Below are 21,756 nucleotides of genomic sequence, written 5' to 3'. Positions count from 1 at the left end.
ATTAATAATATTTTATATATACATTATAATCAGTAAATACATTTAAAACAATTTAAATAAATAAAATAAAATAAATAAATAAATATATATATATATATAAAATAAACAAAACTTTAAAACTTAACAGGCCTTATTTAAGTTTGAATCCGAAAATTTTACCCTTTGATCCGCCTTTACTATTAATTTTAGAACTACTTGTACTATCATCACTATGATCTCCTCTATCCTCATTAGTAGGTAAACTCAATGATCTTGGCTTATGTCTCTTAACAAATAGAGAAGAAAGTACCGTATCATTTTTACCACTCTTTTTATTTTCAGTATTAGTAGGAGTTCCAACTTTAATATCAGTAGAAGATTGTCTCCGATGATGTTTTTGTAATAGAGATTGTTCTTGTATCTCTTTTAATAAACTTGAACTCGAACCGGATTTCTTTCGACTATGATAAAGAGGAATTGAAGATGGTGGTTGTTCGAACTTGCTATTATTAAGAATGTTTGTTGGTTGTATAATGTTTGCTCTTATTTGATCAGTTGCAACAGTACAACGATTTTTAAGAACCTTTGAGAATTCATATTTTTTAAATCTATCAGGGTTACTATTTCCGTAACTTGATGAATTAGAATCAATTGATGCTCTAGAAGCTATTGATGCTATACTATCTCGACGTGATATTAATCCACCACCACGTGATATTGGTCTCGGACCTTTTAATATCCATCTAAATTGTTCCGTTGCCGCTTCTTGATTGCCAAATTGTTTATAAAATAATTCGCCAAGCTATTGAATCGATTAGAATCTGTAAATTAGTAAAATAAACAAATAAACCTACAAATAAATAAACAATATTTTACCTCGTATCTACAATGTGGAATAACCCATGTCTCTGAAACAATACCGGTTTCCAACGATAAACATTCACACAGTGTTTTTTGTGCTATTGTAGGATCATCTTGATTTAAGAATTTTTCAAATATTCCACGAATAAGTAGATATACAGCGTTAGTATCTGGATCGATGGATTTATCATAATTTTTCCAAGTGGATTCTAATAAATTTGCCCATCTCTTTTTTAATTCCAAAGGCATATAAAAAATGTCTCTTCTTAAATATAATATAATAAATATTAAAAATGGAGTAACCGAATTATTTTCTACATCTTTAGCAGAATGGCGTCCGGCAAATTTATTATATCTATTGGTTTTTGGTTCTTTTTTATCAGAATTATTATTTCCTCCTACTCCAAATCCAACCAATCCGCTTGCACTTGTGCCTAATAATCCAATACTATTTGTTATGCTATTGTTTTCATTATTTTGATTTGTCATAGCTTTTGTTTGTTTAAGGACATCCAAAGCTTCTTTCATAGCTATTTGACTTGATTTAAGAATAAGATAACATCCTGCTAAACATAATCCACAAAATGGTCTTAATTCAAATTCAAAGAATTTCAATAATGAATTATCTTTCTTTGTACTTCCATCCTTTGAAAGCAAACGTGAAGATCCATGTATTGATCCACGAATAGATCCATGAAGCCTTATGGATCCATTTTTACCTGTAAATACTATTGTATTACCATAAAATAATAACTCAAATATGTCTTTTGCTGCTGTAAAATCAAGATTTATTAGGTATGTCATCCCCTTTTCAAATCTATAATTTGTACTTGTTACTCCAATCATTTCACAGCTATATATTCCATTTGTTATGTGATTTAATGCTTCTTTTATTTGTCCGGTCTTTCTGGCTTGCTGACATGCCATAAATAGAAATGGTGAACTTTTTCTGTATAAATAAAAATTCGAAAATATTATTTAATAAAATCAAAAATATATTAATTTTTTAAAATATATAACTTACGGATATTTTTTAACGCATTCCTGTACGATTGAACCGGCTTTGTTTAATGACAATGTTGGATCAGCAAGTCCACGCGAGAGGAATAAATAATTTACGAGAAGGAAAAACGCCGCGGAAGGTGCTCTAACACCATCACGAAGATAACAATTTTCTAACATTTGGATACCTTCATCACGTTCTGCATTAAATCCAATCGCTTTTAATATTGATTGAAATGAACCGGGAACAATTGACAAGATAAAATAAAAGACTCCAATTCCGAATTCCAAACAATCTTCAATATCAGAGTATATTTCTACATTATTATTAATCCCATCAAGCGTAGCGCTTGATCCATCTTGATTCTTATTCCCACCAAAACCAACCATATTACTTATACTTCCTCTTCCTAATATTGCACTTCCAAGACTCCACCTATTACTTGAACTACTTAATTCATGCTTATGATCATTTTTTCCCGCATCACGTTTAATTCGATCAATTTCGTCACGAACTTTTGAATAAGTTTTCCATGCTTTACGTAAGTTAAATGCCCCTTTAATTTCACTTCCTCCAACAACTTGTAAAATTGCATGGAAAAGGAGAATATCTGCCATTGCTAATTCACAATCCCATCGAAAATTTGCACGTAATGACGCGAATCCTGCTTCATCTTCTGATGGACTATTATTTGGTCTAATATATGCCTTCCATATATCCGTTCTGAACAGTGAGAATGATGTTTCCTACAAAATAAAATAAAACTTAAATTAGTTTCATGTAATTTAAAATATTATCGCTAATCTAAGCCATATATATCTTACAAAATCATCCTTATTTTCACAAACTTTTATGGCCAGTTTTTCAGCTTCCATAAGAGCATTTGATAATTCTGGGTTTTCATTATCTAATGATTGACCTTTCATTAAATGTTTGACCAATTGCATCTCAGCGTAAGTGACATTCCATCTTGGTATACAATTTTTAAACCTATTAAAAATTCCTTCCGCTTCACTAAATTCATTATTCCAAAATTTCTTTACTGCTATATTAAAGCTATTTGTAAATATTGTTTGGTTATTTTCATTATTATCTATTCCTAAATTATTATTATTATTATTTTTATTAGTTGAATTGTTTGAATTTTTCTCATTATTATTCTGAATATCAGCGAATAACATTTGAAGGGAATTTGAAGGTTCACGAGTATGACTCGATTTTTTAATAACACTTATATCATTATTGTTGATGTTATTACTATTAGAATTCTTGAGTGTACTTAAAGAATACGGTTTTCCTTTTAACGTTAATGGATTTGATTCTTCTACTATTGGTGTTAATAAAATATTGGCCACATTTTCAGGTGTCATCGATAAATTGTTAATTTTTTTACCGACAAGAACATCTGATTTGGAATCATTATTATCTTGTATTATGTTTTCTTCATTATTTTCGGTTGAAGCGAAAATTGGAACGCGAGAAGCTAAAGGTGAAGATGATTTTGGTGTAAAATTATTCTGATTAACCGGAAAAACAGTAGATGGGAGTGTAATTGACAAATCTGGACGGTTCTTTGATATAGACGATGTTTCTGTATCATTTGCTTCGGATGATTGTGCTTGCTCATTAGATTTTTCAGGTGATTTGGTCTTAGAATTATTTTGCAAAGTTAATTCAAAACTAAATGCAGCAGTTAGTAAACTAGAATTAGGGGACATAATAGGTTCATATTTCTTTTTTTCTTTACCATAATCATTATTAATGATTTCTGATTCAGAAATTTCTTTGCCTTTCGAACCATCAATATAATTCAAATTTTTACTGGCATCTAACTCAATTTTCTTCCTTTTCAAAGTAGACCACCTCCCATTCCCAACTGGTGCACTCCCAACGAAATCACCATCTCCTCTTGCATAATTTGACTGAAAATTAAATTCTTCATCATCTTCATAATGAAAATTTCCCAAACTTTCACTTGGGTATTTACGTATATAAGGTTTTTCAAAGGAAGTTGAGGTTTTTTTATCATTAGAATTAATTTCAATAAATTTAATAGGTTTTTTATGGTTCACCGACAAGGATTCATCATTTTCATCACCTGATTCATCATTTAAAGCAGGTGTTTTAAAATCAAGTAAATCATCTTTTGATGGTTGAAAATATCGATCTCTAACACTTTCACCGCATCCAATAGAAGTTACGATCAATCCTTCATCACCATAATCATCATTTAACAAATAATCATAATCAGTATCAGCTTTAGTTGGATATCTCCTAGAAGTGCTATTGTTTTGTCCGTTCAATTGTTCATCATCTTCTGCAACATTTTTACTCTTATGTTTATGCAAAGGAAATTCACTATCTTGTAACTTCATGTTATTCTTGTATCTCTCTTTTAATGATTTGTCACTTCTTTCTGCAGATGATGCGATTGGGATCGGTAATGATGTGGAAGCAGAAGTATTGGATATTTTAATAGTATTATAATCTCTTCTAGCTTCTAAAATATCGATTGCTGAACTAGTAATTTCACCTTCATTAATTAAAGTGTCAATATTGTCACTACCATGAACAGTAGCACCATATGTTCGTATATTTGAATTTAACGTAAAGTCCCTACGAAGTGTATTCAAAGGGCTAGATTGACTATGTTCTTCTTCTTCAAAAAATATATTACTGTCTTGTAAATAATATGTTTGTTCTTTTCTATCAGTTATTGCTAAAATGAAAGTTATCCAATATATTTGACAGAAAATGAAAGAAGTTAAAACGAAGTCAATTGGATGTTTAGATTGAACTAACAAATAGGCCTTAAATATGATGTACAATGAGGAAGCCTAATATTGAATGGTTTGTCTAAATTAGTAAATTAATTTAAACAAAAACGGTATCACAAACAAGGGTGACAAACTTACCCCGCATGCACCCCCCAGTATCCAGCCCAAGTCCCTGATCCGAATTGATGAAGTCACTCCTAGCACCAAAATTATCCGAAATATTCCGAGACCAACTAAGTCCCATGAATGATTCCAAGAACTTTGCTTTAAGAACATAATAATTACAATTAAATCAACAATTGTAATTAAAATAAACATAATATGGTGTTTTGGTCTTGAAGGTGGCTGTTGAGAATTTGATATCGACACTAAAAGAAAATGGTCAGAATTGTCTGAATTTTCTATTTGTGAAGGAATAGCACTAATATCATTATTATAGCGACTTTTGTTGGAGTATTTAGGGAGAATAGCTCGCAAAGTTCTTGTCAAACTTTGCCACCGTGACTGTGGCTGTGTACCAAGAGATTCTCTTTGTGCCAAATTCTCTTCCATTATTTATTTCTAACTCTATTTACCAAATATTAGAATTGAAGGGTAAAAGTGAGAAGAATGAAATATTTCAAATGTTATACAATATATGACATTTTCTTGGTACAACGTACTTTCAATAAATTAATTAAATTATAGCACCAATATGGGAAGGATACTAGAAAGATCATCCGTAATTAATTTAAGATTATATAGCAGGTAATCCGTTTTCATAAGTTTCTTTTATAAACCATGTGAACATTAATGTACTTTAGTTATCTTTATTTGTATACAGTATTTAATAATAAAATCATATTTTACACATTAATTACATCGAATTTCTGTTCGAAATTCAATATAAACTTATATTATTTGTTTTTCCGTCGTTATCAGATTCCTTATTATCTTTTTGGTAAAATTTATTTAGGCGACATTTCTAAGTTCAAGTTTATTTAGTAATTAAAAAATATACATATATATAAAGACATCAGTAATTCTTAAGATCATAAGATGTCGATAAAGACCTAAGGACATATCTTAAGGATCAAATGTTGCATTGAATTGGATCTTAAAAAAATATATGTATGTATGTACGAGACATCAATAATTTTTCTTAAGATCTTCATTCAATATATCCTCAGAATCTAAGATATCTCTATTGCTGAATTGTCGATAAAGACTCAGAGAAATATCATACAACGATTTATCTTTATCAGGATCAAATGTTGTTGCAATTGATGGATCCTCCCTATTCAATTAATAGTGTGATTAATATGTGTGTGAACAATAATATAATATACTTATATACCTGAAATTACTAACCTGACATAAATGTTATCATCGAACTGCGAGAGAGTGACTTGTGATGAACGTTTCAAACCACCAAAGCCTGGACCGGTTAAACTTTCCGCTCGGAATGACGATTCATCAGTATAATATGATGTGTGTCCATAAAATGAAGTCTGACCTGGTAACTTGGATGGACGAGGTGTTGGCTTTGAATCAATAGGGGGGGTTGAATCCAACTTTAGTATTTGTGTTTTAGGTTTTCTTGTGGGGGTTGTTTGCGCCAAGATTGACATTTGCTTAGTAGAACTCGGAGATCGAACAACGCTACTTGAGGTTTCACGATAAGACTTTAATTATTGAAATAAATAATAAAAAAATTAAAATTCATATTACTAAAGAGTGTATATTCTCCAAAGTAACTTTAAAAAAAGGCGATAAAGTACAGTTAATATGTCTTCTGTAGGTGTTATTTTCTTCCCTCCAACGAAACCAGACTTGTTACGCTTTTCTTCTTCACTAACTTTAAGAAGTTATAAGTTTAATTTGACGTTTTAGCAAACTCACTGATATTTTTTCTCGTTATTACAAAACCTTCGGTTTTGAATGACAGAGGGTACGGAGCCGGGACGGATCCTATTCCTCCTAAAGACCATGCTGAGATTGGCGGGATAGAAATAGATTTCCCATGTTTATATCTAGCGTAAAGGGAATCTTCTGAAGACATTTTATGTAGAAAGAAACGGATTTAATTTTTTAAGAAAAAACTTTATTATTATGCTGTACAAAAGTGCACGAACACGAAAATCGGAAATTTATATAATTGGACAATATAAAATTATATTATTTTATTTGTAGCATCACGTTATAATTATACTGTAAATAATAAATAATTGTACAAGATAATAAGATAATTATGTTAAGGGAATATCGGTATTTTCATCGAAATTTTCACAATCAACTTGCTTGTATTTCCCATATATAGCGAATCGGTTACGTATCCAATCCCCAAATATTGAAAGAACAAGCCCCAAAGATGAGCCAAGGAAATTTGCCTATAATTTTCGAAAGTTTAATTAATATATCTTTTTACATGTCAAATACATATTAAGAGACAAGGTGAATTCATACCGCGATATCTTGCCAGTCAAAAATTTTGTACTGAATGAATAATTTTAATCGATATAACAAGTTTTTTAATTATTTATTATACATTTTATATATACTATATAATACTTACTGGTAAAAAGCCTTGAATGACTTCACTTATCAAGGACGCTGACAATGATAATGTACCGGTAACTACGGCATTCCATTTTATATTCCGATCCCATGTAAAGTAAATCGCTACCGTCAAAATAAAGAATCCTATAAAGTGAAGTAATTTATCTGAAATTTTGATATGAATGTTGGGTGCAAAACCAAGAATGGAAAGAATGATTAATAACAGGACGACGCACATGAATGGAAGGAAACGCATGAATTAAATATATTGTTAAATAACATGTGGTATTGTGGTATTGCGGGAATAGTAGGTGAATGCCAAATATGTCTTCTTTAAAGAAGGGCCTTTCTTGGCGTTTTTTAGAGATTCGCTTGTCGATCTGTATATCTGTATACCATCTACGTCAAATCAAATTCATCCGATATAAAAGCGTGATACGCATCTTTATTTATGAAAACTTTTTGTAGGCTTTCTGTAGGTTTAATTTAAATGGATTCGTATGAAAGTTCTAGCTCGGTACCAAACTTAGACGGAGACTACGAAGAGGTTGATTTTGACCAGGAGGTGCAAACACCTCCTCCATTAGATTTATATGGCGTCCTTAGCGTTCCTAAAGAGGTACTATTATCTCCTTATAGAAGAATTAATGAAAAAAAATTACATGCTTTTTTTTTTTCCAAATAGGCAACCGAAGAAGAAATTAAAGACGCTTATAAACGGTTATGTAGAACTTTTCACCCAGATAAACATATAAATCCGGAAAATAAGAAAGCAGCGGAAACGAAATTTCAAGTTATTCAAAAAGCTTACGAAGGCAAGTGAACTTTGAGGTATAAACTACCTTCTTGACATAATGAAATATGAGATTTTGTTATTTATCGAATTACGCAATTGATGATATTGTGTCTTACATTATATCTATTTGTCCAGTCCTTACGGATCCGAATAAAAGAATAGTATATGATATGTTTGGTGAAGAAGGATTAAGTACTTCTTGGGAGGTTGGGCCTCGCTTGAAGACTCCACAAGAGGTTGGCATATGTTAATTATGTCAATTTTAATTGTACTTTAAAGAGTAATGAACACATAATATAATTTACGATTAGCTTAGAGAAGAATTCGAAAGACAGGCCAGATTAAAAAGGCAACAAGAAGTCGAAAATATGGTCAAAGCAAAGGTGAGGGTTATCAAATGTTTATTTATATTTCTAAAAAAAAGACTTTACAAATTTATACAGAATCTATTATATTCAATAGGGAGATCTTCAATTAATCATAGACGCAACACAAGTGTTTGATCCTTATGATAGCAGAAGTCGTCAAAGCAATCGATTCTCTATACTTAATATACAGAATATTTTTGAGAATGCTGAAGTAAAACAGCTTAGCATGAAACATTCCTTTGAAGTATGATCATTTCATTCTAGACTGAAATCTTTTTTTTTATTTAGATTGAAATTACTTATTCTTCATATATAACAGACTCAATTACGACCACAAACTCAAGCAGTAGTAGTTGGCCAAACTATTCTACGTAATGGAATAGGTGGTGGTAATATTATCGGGACATTACGGCATTCATTTTCACCAAAAGTTTGGGCTGAAGTATGTTGGAAATTACTTGTACTTTGTTAATATAATATATTTCCAACAAGTTGTTGAAATAAGATGGACGCAATCGTCGTATTAGGTCGGATCTTCTATAGTTCAGCCTAGAATTGTGACTGCAAAGGCTTCATATAGTATCGATGCAGACAGGTATTTATTTAAAATATAAGGTTCAATTAATTAATGTCAAATATTTTAACAATTTTTTCCATTGTAAAAAGTTTTGTCATTGTCTCAGGTCACATAGATTCTATTTACTCTCCACCAAATTTGGTATTTACAGGTGGTCGTGTATTAGGGAAAAATGTTACCGGGTAAATATTAAGCTTTTAAGAAATATTAGCGAACAATAAGTTAATGGATAATTGAATTATAGTTATCTCACTTATAAAACTGGAGCATGGTCGTTAGGCCCTTGGGGGAAACATGGATTGTATTCCAGACGTGAAAAGTCAGCGGTTGCTATAAGTATTAATGGCTCTTTTGAAAGGTCAGGATACAATTTTGAAATACAGGTATGACAACACGAAAAATATGTGTATATTGAAAAAAAAAGAAATCAGATTCATTATAATAATATAATTAATAACAATTTTTTACTACATAGACAGGACTTGCACAAATTTATATTTCATTTAATTATAATCATAAACTTTTTAATGATTATCTAGTTAAAACATCAGCTACATTATCAACTTCTAGTGGTTTGACAGCAGTTTTATTAGGTGAACGTAAAGTCACGGAATATACGAAAGCTTCTTTTGCAATTGAATGTGGAATTCCCCACGGAGTAACTTTTAAATGCAGGTAAATTATAATTTGCGTAAAAATAATTTATTTCTTTGAAACATTCTTAAATGATTCTTTATTTCAGATTATCTCGGTTAGGACAAAGAATCACTATACCAATTCTGATTTCACCGGAATTTAACTATAAAATAATTCTTTGGGGCACCATTCTACCAATTATAACAATTACCGCAGTTGAGCAAATCATATTAATGCCTAGACGACAAAAGAAGAAGGCCGAGTCCGTATAATTTATTATACAAATTCTGTTAGTGTTTATAATGGAAGGTAATGCTAAATCAACTTTACTTATTCAATTAAGGAAATTGGCAGCTCTCCGGGAGCTTCATGCAGAATACATAGAAAATCGTAAGAAGGAAGCGATAGAAGCCATTCGTCTTCTACTGCCTTCAGTGGAACGCAAGATAGAAACGGAAAAAGTAAAGGATGGCTTAGTTATTCTAGAAGCTTGGTATGGCAATATCTCAAGTTTAAGAGACGTCCCCTTAAACGAAAAAAAAGACGTTGCTGATGTGAGAGTACCAGTTCAAGCTCTTGTACATGATTCACAATTAACTATTCCGGGAGGATACTCAAAGGTAATTTTGAATTTTCTTTTTTTTAAATTAACGATTCGAAATATTTAATGAAATAGTAAGCCCCCTAAACTGAATATATTGATAGTCAAATATCATGGGATTTTACGATCCATGTATGGGAGAACCTAAGCAATTAAAAATCAAGTATCAATTTCAACGTAAATTTCATGAAGTCATAGTGGATGATACAGCGCCTGTCGCGTGTCCTTTAAGATGTAAGTTTATGTTTATTACTACATTTTTTATATCTTTGATGCGTTAAAATTACTAATCACAATTTCGCTTTATAGCTCATATTATATCAATTCATTAACACTGCAATAAAATATTTATAATAACGAACATAATTTCTATATTATTTTAAATATATAAAATATATGCATCTTAAACTTGCAATAATAAAACGTGATTTTTTTTTTTGACATGCAATCATGATGGTTCTGTGTTACGTAAAAATGTTGTAAATTCGTAGATCATTAAAGTTTATCAACTGGGAACACCATTGTAGACAATGTAGTACAAAAAAATTTGATCTTGGTTCTTTAAAATCAATGAAATTACACTACAGCAATATTAACAGTACGCCGCCATGTCGACAGAAGTCACCGCACTCGAACCCGCTACTCTCATACAGCCCGAGGAAGCTGTAGAGGTTAAAAAAGAACAAACTACAAGTAGTGCTAAATCTTTTCTAGCGGGTGGGTTCGGTGGAGTTACCTGTGTTCTTGTTGGTGAGTGTTCTTTCATTTGAAAAAAAGAAATAATTTTAAATAGAACATGATAGCCAAATTATAGATACAATTGAAAAGTAAGTTTGCTTAATATTATACCTTAAAAATTTTCATTAGGTCAACCATTCGATTTGATTAAGGTATATTTGCATTTTATCATTTCCATTCTCGTGTTATGTTACAAATTGCGAGAAACTGTACGGTTATATTTGTAGGTTCGCTTGCAAACAGCACCCGAAGGAGCATATACGGGAATGGTTGATGCAACAAAACAAATAATTGCAAAGGATGGATTTCGTGGGTGTGTTAGATATTTTTGTTCTTTTATAGTGTGAATTCATTCACTTTCATCGTGTCTCATCTAATAAATCGTATTGTATAAAAGTTTATACAGGGGTATGGGGCCTCCATTAGTGGGCATCACACCAATTTTCGCAATAAGTTTTTGGGTAAATTTCTGAAAGTTTATTTAAGCCACCTTACATTCGTAGTGTGATTAATAAATCTCATTTATAATAGTCTTACAACCTCGGTAAAAAAATCGTCTTGTGGGCGAATCCCAATCGTTCTTCTCCAGATCTTAGCATTACAGAATTGATGGTTGCAGGTGGAATATCCGCGGGACCAACCACATTGATAATGTCACCAGTTGAACGAGTTAAAGTTTTATTACAAATTCAAGGACAGGGAGGAGAAAATAAATACAAGGGCCCAATTGATGTTGTAAGACAGCTTTATAAGGAAGGAGGTCTGAGGAGTATTTATCGTGGAGTTGGGGCTACATTAGCACGGGATGGACCAGGATCAGCTGCTTATTTTGGAGCATATGAGCTTACTAAGAGATTATTGACACCTGCAAATGCTACTCCTGATTCTTTAAATCCTGCAGCAGTTTTATTTGCTGGTGGTAATGTATCAATTAACGTATTGTAAACTATACAAAGTGAAAAATACTATGGCAAACCTTTAAAATTTTAAATTCTTTTCTTAGGTATGGCCGGAGTTGCTATGTGGTCAATTGCGATTCCGCCCGATGTTATCAAGTCTCGATTACAAACAGCTCCACCAGGTACCTATAAAAATGCTTTTGATTGTTTACGTAAAACGATTGCACAAGATGGTACAAAAGCATTGTTCAAAGGCATTGGACCAGCTTTATTTAGAGCTTTTCCGGCTAATGCAGCGACGTTTTTGGGTTATGAAGCTAGCTTAAAGATTATGAATTTACTCTGGTAAAAAAAAAACTAAATTAAATATGCAGCATTAATAAACAAGAAACAATAAAAAATTCAATATATTCAATTGTTTACAAACTATATTTATTATTGTTTTTTTTACATGAAAATTTTAAAAATTAAAAAAAAAAAATGATTTAACTATTAATAATTGTTCGGATTCACGAGTGACGTTAATCTGATTACACTATTATACTATTATACTATTATATACAATTCGGTAGTATAACGTTATAATGATAAATGGAATAGAAGGATTACGTACTTGGATTACGCTGCAATCCGATTTTGTACTCCCAATAAGTTAATATATAATTAAACTGAATAACCCTTTCGTTATTTTTAATATTTAACCCAAAATTTTTTTTTCTTTCTTCCTTTGATTTATTTAAAATTTTTTCTTTTGATTAAATTATTTATAATGGTAAAGTACACGTTATTTAATATAAAATGTATTTTTTTTTTAAAAAAAAAAAGATATTAAGTGGAACAAGTGAAACTTATTCTTTTACTGGTATATAGTATGCAGGTTTCGAAGACTTTGAGCAGCATCTCGAACAAGCATTATTTGGTATGCCAACGCTTCACAATCCAAATGTGAGTTTTACTGAGACGTATAGATGCTATCCAGTAGTTATGTTGCAGGGAAATGAAAGAGAGAATATTAATTATGGTGGTAAAAGTAAGTAAATCGTAAAGTATTGTATTGAAAGCAAAAGAATGAGTAGTTGATATTTAAAATTGACGAAATTTTATTTATTTAGTTATCTTACCTCCTAGCGCGTTGGCAAAACTAGGTAAGCTTTAAAGAAAATTTCAATTAAAATTTATTATTATAAGAGAATATATTTTATTGATTGTTACCTATTTGTTATATAGCAAGTTTGAACATACAGTATCCTATGCTGTTTGAATTACGTAACACAAGTAATCAACAACATTCGCATGCTGGAGTTCTTGAATTTATCGCTGAAGAAGGTCGTGTCTATTTACCTTACTGGGTAAGAAATATTGATTGATCTCTTTTGTTTTAGTGATTTAATTGATAATTTGTATAATAACAAATATAATTATAGATGATGCTAACATTGTCACTGAGTGAAGGAGATTTGATTGAAATAAAAAATACAACATTACCTTTGGGAACTTTTGTAAAGATTCAACCTCAATCTCCTGATTTCTTGGATATAAACGATCCGAAAGCTGTGTAAATATTTAATTTTTCTTAATAATTTACAAAAAGGTTATCTTTTAAATGTTTTAATATATTTATTATATTTAGTTTGGAAAATGCACTTCGAAATTTTTCTACTTTGACACAAAGAGACGTTATCCAAATAAATTATAATAAAAAAATTTATGAAATTATGGTTTTAGAAGTTAAGCCTATTGATTCTCATAGTGGTATTTCAATTGTTGAAACAGATTTAGAGGTAAAGATTGATAAAAAAAAAATTCTTATTCTATCAATTAATTTCTAAACGTGTAAAATCTTACAATTTTTTTTTTTAATAAATGATTAGGTTGACTTTGCACCTCCTGTAGGTTACGTGGAAAAACCACAACCAAAGCAATCAATGGTTAGTTTATTATATGAATGAATTAATATTATGCTTTTTCTTGAAAACATATTAATCAGTTATTTATTTTAAACGATAGGCCAGTAAGATAAATATAGAAGAATCCATTGAAGATACAAAAGGATTTTCAGCATTTCAAGGAAGCGGACAACGATTAAATGGGAAATCTGTAAAATCATCATCATCAAAAGCTTCAAGTTCAAAGAGTAGTACAATTGGTTCAAAATTGGAAGAGAAAATCGAAAATAGCGAACATGACAAAAATGGACATATTTCTAATATCCCTGCACCATTGAATTTACCATTTGGTAAATTGTTCTTTGGATATAAAGTGGTACCATTGGGAGCCAATAAACAAGAAGAAAATGAGCCAACATCATTTAAAGGGGAAGGACAAATGTTACGTCCTAGTAAAAAATAGAAATTTATTGTTCAATATATCCTAAATAGAATAGCACCAGATTCTAATATCTATATAAAATACAAATAGAACAAATATAATACTACTTTAGGGGAACTTAATAAATCTTTTATGAATTAATAGTAATAATATTACAGTAATTTAAGAGGTTAATTTTGTTGGGGGGATTTTTTTTTTTTTTAATTAAATAAATTGAAAATCAATAATTATTTTTTCAATCGTTCTAAATCGTTCAGCTCAATTAATATTCATTTTTCGATTAATTAAATTCATAAACCAAAAATACATTACGCATAATTATATTATAACAATAAATAAATAAATAAGGTAATTTCTGAATGGGAAATAAACAAAGATCGGATTATTGAATCCGGTTTTATTATTATTTGGGAAGTTATCATATGATATTGAATCGGATACTGCGACCTTGGATTATCATGTGAGAATATTTTTTACTCCCATTTTTGGTGTATTCCAAATATAGATAAATTTATTGATTAATAATTAATAATTTTTTCCCCAAATTTTATAATCTTCCCAAATTTGGAAATCATTATATAATATTTTTTTAGGCTACACCAATTTTGGTATCACGGTTCACTTTTTAAAAAAAAGAATATTTGGGCATCCATTTATTTTTTATTCGAATGTTTTCATTCATTCATTTATTTTTTTTATATACAATATTAAAAAATTATCCACAAACTAAACTAATAATAATGATAATAATAATAATTTTTACATTTTTTTATTTTTAATTCATATTTTTTTTTAAAGAATATTTATAAATGAATAATAATAAAGTAACAAAAGAAAGTGTAATAAAAGTTAATGATATAACTAAATTTAAAACGAAATTAACATCAAAATTATAAACTTCATCAAAAAGGGAAGTTAAAGATTTGTTTGATAACATAAGTGTGATACCTGAAGAAACGAAACAAAATGATGAGATTAATTCAGTTGGAGGATGGATTATTGTTAAAGATTTTGTTGAAGATTTTGAATTGAAATTATTATTATAATTATTATTATAATTATTATTATTATTATTATTGTTATTGATATTGTTATTATCATCATTATTATTATCATTATAAATATAACTATTATTATAATTATAATTATTATTATTATTATTATTCATAATATTTGTAAAATATAAGATTATTATAGTAAATAATCTGGAAATACCAGCTAATAATAAGAAACCACCAAATTGTCTATGTATAGTTAAAGAAAATTCGGTCCTTTGATGATGAGAACTTATTGATATAGCTGTTATTATAAAAATTATTGATGGTATAGGATTCGCTATTGGAATTTTTGATTTTGAGAATAAAATTTTTCTTAATTTTTTATTCTCTAGAATAATACCTAATGAACCTGCCCACCACCTTTTAAAAAAAAAAAAAAGATATATTATAAATGAAACATTAGATTTTTCGAGATTTCGAGCAATAATCATTTCAAATTTAACAAATGATGAACTTACCACATGAAAGCTAGGGTGGCATGTTGAATATCTCTATGATTCCAAGGATCTTTACCAGTATGTTCTAAAAAAGTATTTGATATACCATAAGAAAATATGATAATACTTTCTAATAAAGAAAAAGAAATTTTTCCTTTTTGATTCTTTTCATCATTAAAATTATCCAAAGAACTTATTTGTAATAAATTCCAATTCCAACCAAATTTTTCAAAAAATCCAAGATATCTAATGAAAGCTACTAAACCGAACCAAAAGAAGATTGAACCTTTAACATAATGAGCCAAACAATTTCCAAAAGATTCACCATGACAAGTATCAGATAAAGTAATAAAACCCAATAAAAATTGAGTATAAATAAAAAGTATTAAAATTAAACTTAATAAATTATAAAAAATTTTAAAAAATTTTTTTGATGATAATAAAGATGAAGGTAAAATAGAAAGGATTTTTGAACGAATTTTTGTATGAAAATTATTTGAAGGATAATTTGAATCAAGTAATGAATTATCATGAGTGGATGATGATTCTATATCATGTGATGCTGCAGAAGAACTATCAACACTTGTTACTAAAGAATCATTTGATTCATTATTACTTAAACTAATATTTATATATTTAACCTTAATATTTTTATCATTTTTATCATTAAAAAAGAATTTGATAAAACCAATTAATATTTGTAAAAAAAATATAATTAATATTAACCAACCAAATTTTGAATGAAAATTTGAAGGATAAATATCTTGACTTTTTGAAGAATTAAACATTACACCAAAAAAGTAACCCATAATTATTATTAACATTCCAATAATTTGTAAATTTATATACCAAATTGATTTTGAATTGGCGAACCCTAATACGATTCCTATAGGAATTAATGTACCAAATGATATTATCATACTAATAACATGAAACCATAACATAAAATTTTGTTCTTTTAACCAAAATGGATTTTTTCCTACTCCCATATAAAATTCATCTTGATCATTAACTTGAGGAATTGTAATTATTCCTGAATGTGTATGAGTATGAGTTGTTTGTTCAGAATCATGTTCATGTTCTGAACGTTTGACATGTTCAAAACGTTTGACGTGTTCGGAATTTATCAATGGTACAATAATGAGGATTATTATTATTAATGTTAACAAAAAGTTAGGTCTCGTTTTAAAGTAATTCATCTTTAATTAACAATAATTCAAAAAAGGAGAGGAAAAAAAAGACGAACCTTGTTTTTTTTTAATAAAGCTACCATGTTTAATATATATATTGTATTTTCGCTTATAAATTTTAAATTTTAACATCACATGGTTAAAAGATTTTCCCATAAAAATTCATGAATTTCGTCATTGTCATCAACATTACTTTACTAAGTATGTTCAGAGAAAGACAAATTTTCGGGAAAATATTATTAATAATTGAAAGATTTCGGCATTAAAAATTTTCCTCCTTCTTAGAACAATGTTTTCTTTGTATTATTAATTCTGATTAACCTATTATAGAAATTGATATCTCATCAAAATATTAGAGTATGACTCTCCTCATGATACTTTAATTTGACCTGCGCCATAACGATCCCATTATAAAATCGCAAAGGTGGAGTCCATTTGCATCATATTTAGGTATTAGCACGTGTTTAAATAATTAAAATTAATTTAACTTGGATCTTCGCCGTTTCGGGACAATTATATTAAGTGGTTCCGACCCTTTCAAACTATTTTACGTAGATGTTAAATGAATCAAATTTACCAAATATAATTTTATGACTTTTCCTGATTTGGACAATTGGCTTTTTTTTTGATCAATTTTAGATTATTGGTTTGAATAGTATTATTTAACTTGGTCTAGTTTAATAGGTCACATATTTTATGAAGTCGGAATTTCGGTTTACTAATATTCATACATATTTTGATAAAGAATTTGCAGAGAAAAGAATTTAAAAAAGGAATTGAGAAAAGGTTGGCAATTAATTGGTTGTCATCACGTGAGGAAGTTCCACATAATTTCAAAATTAATGTATTGTAAATCTTGTACAGTTTTCAGCTGAAAGGTAATGGCGCCATATTTTGTTATTTAATAAAAATAATGATGATCTTTTTTTTCTTTTATGACCTTCAGAATCCCGTAAATCCCGTAAATATTCTTATAATCCATATTATTTTCTTTATACGAGTTTATTCGGGTTTAAAAAAAACCATTCAAATTGGTTGGTTTACTTTGAAAAATTTATTTCATTGATATTGTTTCAAATTATTTAAGAAGTTTTAGAATTTTCTTTTTTTTTTTTGCGTAAATATTATTGGTAATCTTTGAAACCTTTTTAAATTTATTTATATTATTGTTTACAATTTCTTTACTATTTTCTCCCATTTTTGTATATATTTTGTTTTTTTCCTTTCATCATAAAAGTAGATTAATTAAACCTTTATTCGGAAATTATTCCTACCAAGAAATAATTGTCTCCAAAAAAATTCTAGATTATTGGTTTTTTACGCCCTATTAAAATTTTTATTATAAATACAAGGGTGGTATGCTTAAAGTATATGCTAGTTTACGAATAATAAAAAAATTATGTCAGAAATATCTGAAAGTAACGTAGAATTTATTTCGGAAAATAGAGTTGTAACAAACTCTGAAAGTGAAGGAGTAACTAATTCAGAAAGTAGAATAGCAACTAATTCGGAAAGCAAAGTAGTAATCAATTCGGAAAATAGAGTAACTACTAATTCGGAAAATGGAACAATAAATCATTCGGAAAATGGAGCTTTAACTAATTCGGAAAATGGGGGAAAAAAGCTTTGTCGTATTCGTATTGAAGAAGAGACCACAATTAAATTAGATGAATTCAATTTGGATTATCCATTTGAAATTTTTTATGATCCAGGTTATGAAGGTGATGGTAATCCCTCATTAGTTGCTACAATTCAACCAAGAAATAAAAAATTTCAAGAGGATCATCGTATTACCTCTCTTTCCATTAATATTGGTAATAGGTTAAAGAATAAAACAATTTTTTGTTATAATGATAAAAAAAAAGAGATTTGTGGTCCTTATATTGAATGGCCTGTGAAAAATTATGGAGATGGTTATATTAAAGTACAACCTGATGGGAATCTTATTATTAGTGCTACACAAAGGAACAGACCTATTACTATAGATAAGAACCGTGCCTTGAAACGGTTACGTCTTGAATAATTGTCTATTATACAATTATCTATTGTAGTAAATCTGATGTAATTATATATTAAATAGTAAATAATGTAAAATATACAATATAATAAATAAATTTACCTTTTTTACTCTTTATTGGGATATAAAATAAATAGTGGTTTAACTAGTTTTTGTTGGTAAGCAGAGATTAGTGAGATATCTTATTTGAAGCACACATATAGTAAATCTTTATTTGTGATAAAAATTATAAATTGAAAAAGTATTGATATAGAAATTCAAAATAGTCTTCTAATATTGAGTATTGGGAAGCCGTAAAAAATTCTGAAATTTCGCCACTGATGTACTACTACTCGTTTCAAAAATAATATCGTCTCACTATTGATCATATAAAACGTATCGGAATTGTCTTATCATATTTTCGTTGAAAAATGTATCGTATCTAATCAAATGAATTTATAAATTCGAGTACAAGGATCATAGTTCAAAACTTCAAAACTTATTAAACTTGTGAATATGTACATGTACTTCAATGACTTTCAAATAAATTTTGTGATAAAGAACTTTATTAATAAAAAATTTAAAAAATTATTTTTTTATCAGTCATTATCACATGATAACTCTAGATTAATTGGCTGATAAATTTTTTTTTTTTATAAATACATACCTTTTTTTGATCGTTTAAAAAAATATATTGAGCTCTAACGTTGTAAGGTTTATAGTTTTCTATCTGATAAGTCTATTGATATTAACGTGCACTTTTCGGATTCAGTTTGTTATACTCCTTATCTCACACTCGTTCTCAGGCTAGTTCTCAGGCTTACCAGACCACAGATACACGTAAAGAAACTAACACCATCAACTCATCTTCACAATCTGAGAAAAAGAAAATTTACGTGACCACTAAAGACTTTAATTTAGCTAAAAACCATCTTCTTGCTTTACCCCAAGTAGAGTCAGAAGAATACACGGGATCAAGGGAAATCATTCTAAAAACAAATGTATCGATTGATAATTATCTTTAATATCGTTACTGTGACCCAAACCTTCCAGTTCGCATATGTTTAGATGACGGTACAATTAAAGCATATGAAGTATCTGAATTACCACATTAGGTCGAGACTTTGCTATGCAGACAAGCTTAAATTATGGAAAGTTTAAATTTCTGATGATAATAGCAATAAATTGAGAAATATTTTCACTGCATGGCCTGTTGCAACAAAAAAGATTTTGAATACTTTCCTGTCATACCAACTGAAGAGCATATTCATATAATTGTTTCACTACCAGATTCAACCAGCAACGGCAACTATCATGGGTGAATTATATGCTTGGTATCATCAAAATTTGAAGTATGGAACTCATACAACTCTTATTCTGGGCGCAAAATTTTCATTGAAGCCTGATTCTTGGGTCCGACCTATAGAACAAAATCTGCCACTACCAGGTGCAGCGGCAGATAACTTTGGAAATCCATATCCATCAATGGTTATCGAAGTCAGCAACACCAAGTCTTCCTGATCTCCACCGAAAAGTGGCTCCTTATTTTCTGTTAGTTTACTCTAGGGAACAAGTTTCTTGATCATGAATGATCAACAAGGCCAAAGTCAGGAAGAAGGAATTCACTTCCCTAACATGAATATTATCTCCGTATACAACAGTCCAAATTGTATTGGTAATTAAAATTTTCCAACCTAAGATTGACAATACTGAGGTTTTAATTACCGCAAAATACCTACAAACAAGCTGACTCCGCTGATTCCAGTTGATTGGAACAGCAAGTCCACAGAGAATAACCCTAAACTATATTACCAATACCAAGGGTGTTCCTTTATATAACATTACTGGAGTTGGACTCTCTGGCTCAATTTCTGGCAATAATTATCCTGCTTGAAATACGACTAGTATTGGAACATACAGTATATTATGAACATCCCGGACACTGAACTTTTCGATAGAGAGATCCTCTTCAACTCCTTACAGCAGCAATGATCCATGGATTTGATTTGGGACTTTTTTTTAATTCAGTATGCAGTACGAGGAGAATTTGGAATTTAATTTTCATCAATAAGTGTTCTTGTTTGCTAATGCTAAAAATTAAATAGAAAATGCTTATATTTCGTATTATCATTTAGTGTAAAATGTAATATATTTTAGTCCTTCACAGTAATTTTAGCTTAGTTTTATGATTGATAAAATACATACATTGTTGCATTAATTTTATGTATATTATTCTAAAATAAATCATTTATACCAATATAACAAAAGGATCCCGTACATTTAATATATAGGTCATAATTGATCAGTGTAAAAAAAGTTTTTTGCTCTTTTTAAAATTGATATAATCTGCTAAAATCAAATTATCCATATTTAAATTTAACCTAATTTGCTAAAACCTAAATTATAATTTTATTAAAAAAATTCAAATATAGTTTAAAAAAATTTAAAAAATTCCAATGAAAAACCAATCTTTTTAGAAATCAGCAAGATCAAATATACTGTATATTGAATAATTATTATCTAATAAAATTAAAACAAACATTTTCACATTTCTGTATATTATAGATAGCAAGATATTTAACAAAATGTAAAACAGCATAATAAATATAAATAAAAATACCACTTTATTGAATATTTCATCTATTATATATAGAAATATAAAACTAGCTACTATCATTCAACCCATCTTATCAAGATAAATAATTAAATGAGCCATATTTTACTTTTTACAATTACTGAATGGATATTTTTTGTTAATGGTTAAATAATTGATACCTTTTTTTATCAGCTAAATATCAATTATATTTGTAATAATATAGACTATAAATTTAATTAAGTTTTACAGTTTAGTTATATTTTTTTATATAACTAACACAATAAACTAATTTTTGGAGTAATATAATATATTATTTATCACTATAATTAACAATTATTTTTTATTAATTATACACTATTAAAAATTGACAAATTAATT

At 28.8% G+C, this 21,756-nt stretch overlaps 9 protein-coding genes across 10 annotated transcripts; 5 read left to right on the top strand and 4 right to left on the bottom strand.

Annotated features, from left to right (window-relative positions):
• Positions 1 to 11: 11 nt before the first annotated feature.
• On the bottom strand, positions 12 to 5,172 carry OCT59_001828 (uncharacterized protein; the record flags this gene model as incomplete). Its single annotated transcript, XM_066144104.1, has 5 exons — positions 12 to 781; positions 856 to 1,789; positions 1,865 to 2,589; positions 2,668 to 4,680; positions 4,759 to 5,172. The coding sequence occupies 5 exons, from the start codon at positions 5,170 to 5,172 to the stop codon at positions 131 to 133; spliced, it is 4,737 nt and encodes a 1,578-aa protein (XP_065995303.1). The 3' UTR covers positions 12 to 130.
• Positions 5,173 to 5,393: 221 nt separating this feature from the next.
• OCT59_001827 (uncharacterized protein) lies at positions 5,394 to 6,724 on the bottom strand. The gene is made up of 4 exons (XM_025322206.2): positions 6,529 to 6,724; positions 6,381 to 6,457; positions 5,971 to 6,284; positions 5,394 to 5,896 (listed from the first exon to the last, which is right to left on the bottom strand). Exons 1-4 carry the CDS (start codon positions 6,659 to 6,661, stop codon positions 5,749 to 5,751), a joined length of 672 nt encoding a protein of 223 aa, XP_025166801.1. The 5' UTR covers positions 6,662 to 6,724; the 3' UTR covers positions 5,394 to 5,748.
• A 25-nt stretch (positions 6,725 to 6,749) lies between these two features.
• OCT59_001826 (uncharacterized protein) lies at positions 6,750 to 7,483 on the bottom strand. The gene is made up of 3 exons (XM_025322207.2): positions 7,175 to 7,483; positions 7,066 to 7,095; positions 6,750 to 6,989 (listed from the first exon to the last, which is right to left on the bottom strand). The coding sequence occupies exons 1-3, from the start codon at positions 7,412 to 7,414 to the stop codon at positions 6,849 to 6,851; spliced, it is 411 nt and encodes a 136-aa protein (XP_025166802.2). The 5' UTR covers positions 7,415 to 7,483; the 3' UTR covers positions 6,750 to 6,848.
• A 165-nt stretch (positions 7,484 to 7,648) lies between these two features.
• On the top strand, positions 7,649 to 10,468 carry OCT59_001825 (uncharacterized protein; the record flags this gene model as incomplete). Its single annotated transcript, XM_025322208.2, has 14 exons — positions 7,649 to 7,777; positions 7,844 to 7,973; positions 8,090 to 8,190; positions 8,266 to 8,337; positions 8,417 to 8,566; positions 8,642 to 8,764; positions 8,850 to 8,917; positions 8,989 to 9,081; positions 9,144 to 9,282; positions 9,375 to 9,574; positions 9,642 to 9,797; positions 9,879 to 10,155; positions 10,241 to 10,370; positions 10,446 to 10,468. 14 exons carry the CDS (start codon positions 7,649 to 7,651, stop codon positions 10,466 to 10,468), a joined length of 1,791 nt encoding a protein of 596 aa, XP_025166803.1.
• Positions 10,469 to 10,708: 240 nt separating this feature from the next.
• OCT59_001824 (uncharacterized protein) lies at positions 10,709 to 12,202 on the top strand. 2 transcript variants are annotated; one of them, XM_025322209.2, is made up of 6 exons: positions 10,732 to 10,886; positions 11,004 to 11,026; positions 11,102 to 11,187; positions 11,272 to 11,335; positions 11,406 to 11,793; positions 11,878 to 12,201. In XM_025322209.2, exons 1-6 carry the CDS (start codon positions 10,745 to 10,747, stop codon positions 12,120 to 12,122), a joined length of 948 nt encoding a protein of 315 aa, XP_025166804.1. In that variant the 5' UTR covers positions 10,732 to 10,744; the 3' UTR covers positions 12,123 to 12,201. The 2 variants fall into 2 exon arrangements, with proteins under 2 accessions (XP_065995302.1, XP_025166804.1); XM_066144103.1 differs by having other exon boundaries at positions 10,709 to 10,886; positions 11,004 to 11,187; positions 11,878 to 12,202.
• A 274-nt stretch (positions 12,203 to 12,476) lies between these two features.
• Positions 12,477 to 14,350, top strand: OCT59_001823 (uncharacterized protein). Its single transcript, XM_025309631.2, has 8 exons — positions 12,477 to 12,545; positions 12,644 to 12,803; positions 12,886 to 12,918; positions 13,001 to 13,122; positions 13,198 to 13,328; positions 13,404 to 13,554; positions 13,645 to 13,701; positions 13,781 to 14,350. The coding sequence occupies exons 1-8, from the start codon at positions 12,543 to 12,545 to the stop codon at positions 14,120 to 14,122; spliced, it is 999 nt and encodes a 332-aa protein (XP_025166805.2). The 5' UTR covers positions 12,477 to 12,542; the 3' UTR covers positions 14,123 to 14,350.
• Positions 14,351 to 14,876: 526 nt separating this feature from the next.
• On the bottom strand, positions 14,877 to 16,878 carry OCT59_001822 (uncharacterized protein; the record flags this gene model as incomplete). Its single annotated transcript, XM_025322212.2, has 3 exons — positions 16,843 to 16,878; positions 15,618 to 16,677; positions 14,877 to 15,519 (listed from the first exon to the last, which is right to left on the bottom strand). The coding sequence occupies exons 2-3, from the start codon at positions 16,583 to 16,585 to the stop codon at positions 14,877 to 14,879; spliced, it is 1,611 nt and encodes a 536-aa protein (XP_025166808.2). The 5' UTR covers positions 16,586 to 16,677; positions 16,843 to 16,878.
• Positions 16,879 to 17,450: 572 nt separating this feature from the next.
• OCT59_001821 (uncharacterized protein) lies at positions 17,451 to 18,934 on the top strand. Its single transcript, XM_025322213.2, has one exon. The coding sequence runs from the start codon at positions 18,186 to 18,188 to the stop codon at positions 18,807 to 18,809; it is 624 nt and encodes a 207-aa protein (XP_025166809.1). The 5' UTR covers positions 17,451 to 18,185; the 3' UTR covers positions 18,810 to 18,934.
• Positions 18,935 to 20,096: 1,162 nt separating this feature from the next.
• OCT59_001820 (uncharacterized protein) lies at positions 20,097 to 20,303 on the top strand (the record flags this gene model as incomplete). Its single annotated transcript, XM_025328419.2, has 1 exon — positions 20,097 to 20,303. One exon carries the CDS (start codon positions 20,097 to 20,099, stop codon positions 20,301 to 20,303), a length of 207 nt encoding a protein of 68 aa, XP_025166810.2.
• Between the last annotated feature and the right edge of the window lie 1,453 nt (positions 20,304 to 21,756).

This window comes from Rhizophagus irregularis, chromosome 10 (assembly GCF_026210795.1).
Source record: "Rhizophagus irregularis chromosome 10, complete sequence".
NCBI classification, from domain to species: domain Eukaryota; kingdom Fungi; phylum Glomeromycota; class Glomeromycetes; order Glomerales; family Glomeraceae; genus Rhizophagus; species Rhizophagus irregularis.
This window is presented reverse-complemented; position numbering and strand designations above follow the sequence as displayed.

Excerpts from the sequence above, each read along its gene's own strand:
- OCT59_001827 (XM_025322206.2), bottom strand. The coding sequence starts at position 6,661 with ATGTCTTCAGAAGATTCCCTTTACGCTAGATATAAACATGGGAAATCT. Across the intron at positions 6,285-6,380 it reads CTACAGAAGACATATTAACT|TCTTATCGTGAAACCTCAAG; the intron begins GTACTTTATCGC and ends CAATAATTAAAG. Across the intron at positions 5,897-5,970 it reads GATGATAACATTTATGTCAG|GGAGGATCCATCAATTGCAA; the intron begins GTTAGTAATTTC and ends TTAATTGAATAG.
- OCT59_001826 (XM_025322207.2), bottom strand. The coding sequence starts at position 7,414 with ATGCGTTTCCTTCCATTCATGTGCGTCGTCCTGTTATTAATCATTCTT. Across the intron at positions 7,096-7,174 it reads TCATTCAAGGCTTTTTACCA|TACAAAATTTTTGACTGGCA; the intron begins GTAAGTATTATA and ends TTATTCATTCAG. Across the intron at positions 6,990-7,065 it reads TTGACTGGCAAGATATCGCG|GCAAATTTCCTTGGCTCATC; the intron begins GTATGAATTCAC and ends CGAAAATTATAG.
- OCT59_001824 (XM_025322209.2), top strand. The coding sequence starts at position 10,745 with ATGTCGACAGAAGTCACCGCACTCGAACCCGCTACTCTCATACAGCCC. Across the intron at positions 10,887-11,003 it reads AGTTACCTGTGTTCTTGTTG|GTCAACCATTCGATTTGATT; the intron begins GTGAGTGTTCTT and ends AATTTTCATTAG. Across the intron at positions 11,794-11,877 it reads AGCAGTTTTATTTGCTGGTG|GTATGGCCGGAGTTGCTATG; the intron begins GTAATGTATCAA and ends TTCTTTTCTTAG.
- OCT59_001823 (XM_025309631.2), top strand. Across the intron at positions 12,804-12,885 it reads TATTAATTATGGTGGTAAAA|TTATCTTACCTCCTAGCGCG; the intron begins GTAAGTAAATCG and ends TTATTTATTTAG. Across the intron at positions 12,919-13,000 it reads TAGCGCGTTGGCAAAACTAG|CAAGTTTGAACATACAGTAT; the intron begins GTAAGCTTTAAA and ends TTTGTTATATAG.
- OCT59_001821 (XM_025322213.2), top strand. The coding sequence starts at position 18,186 with ATGTCAGAAATATCTGAAAGTAACGTAGAATTTATTTCGGAAAATAGA.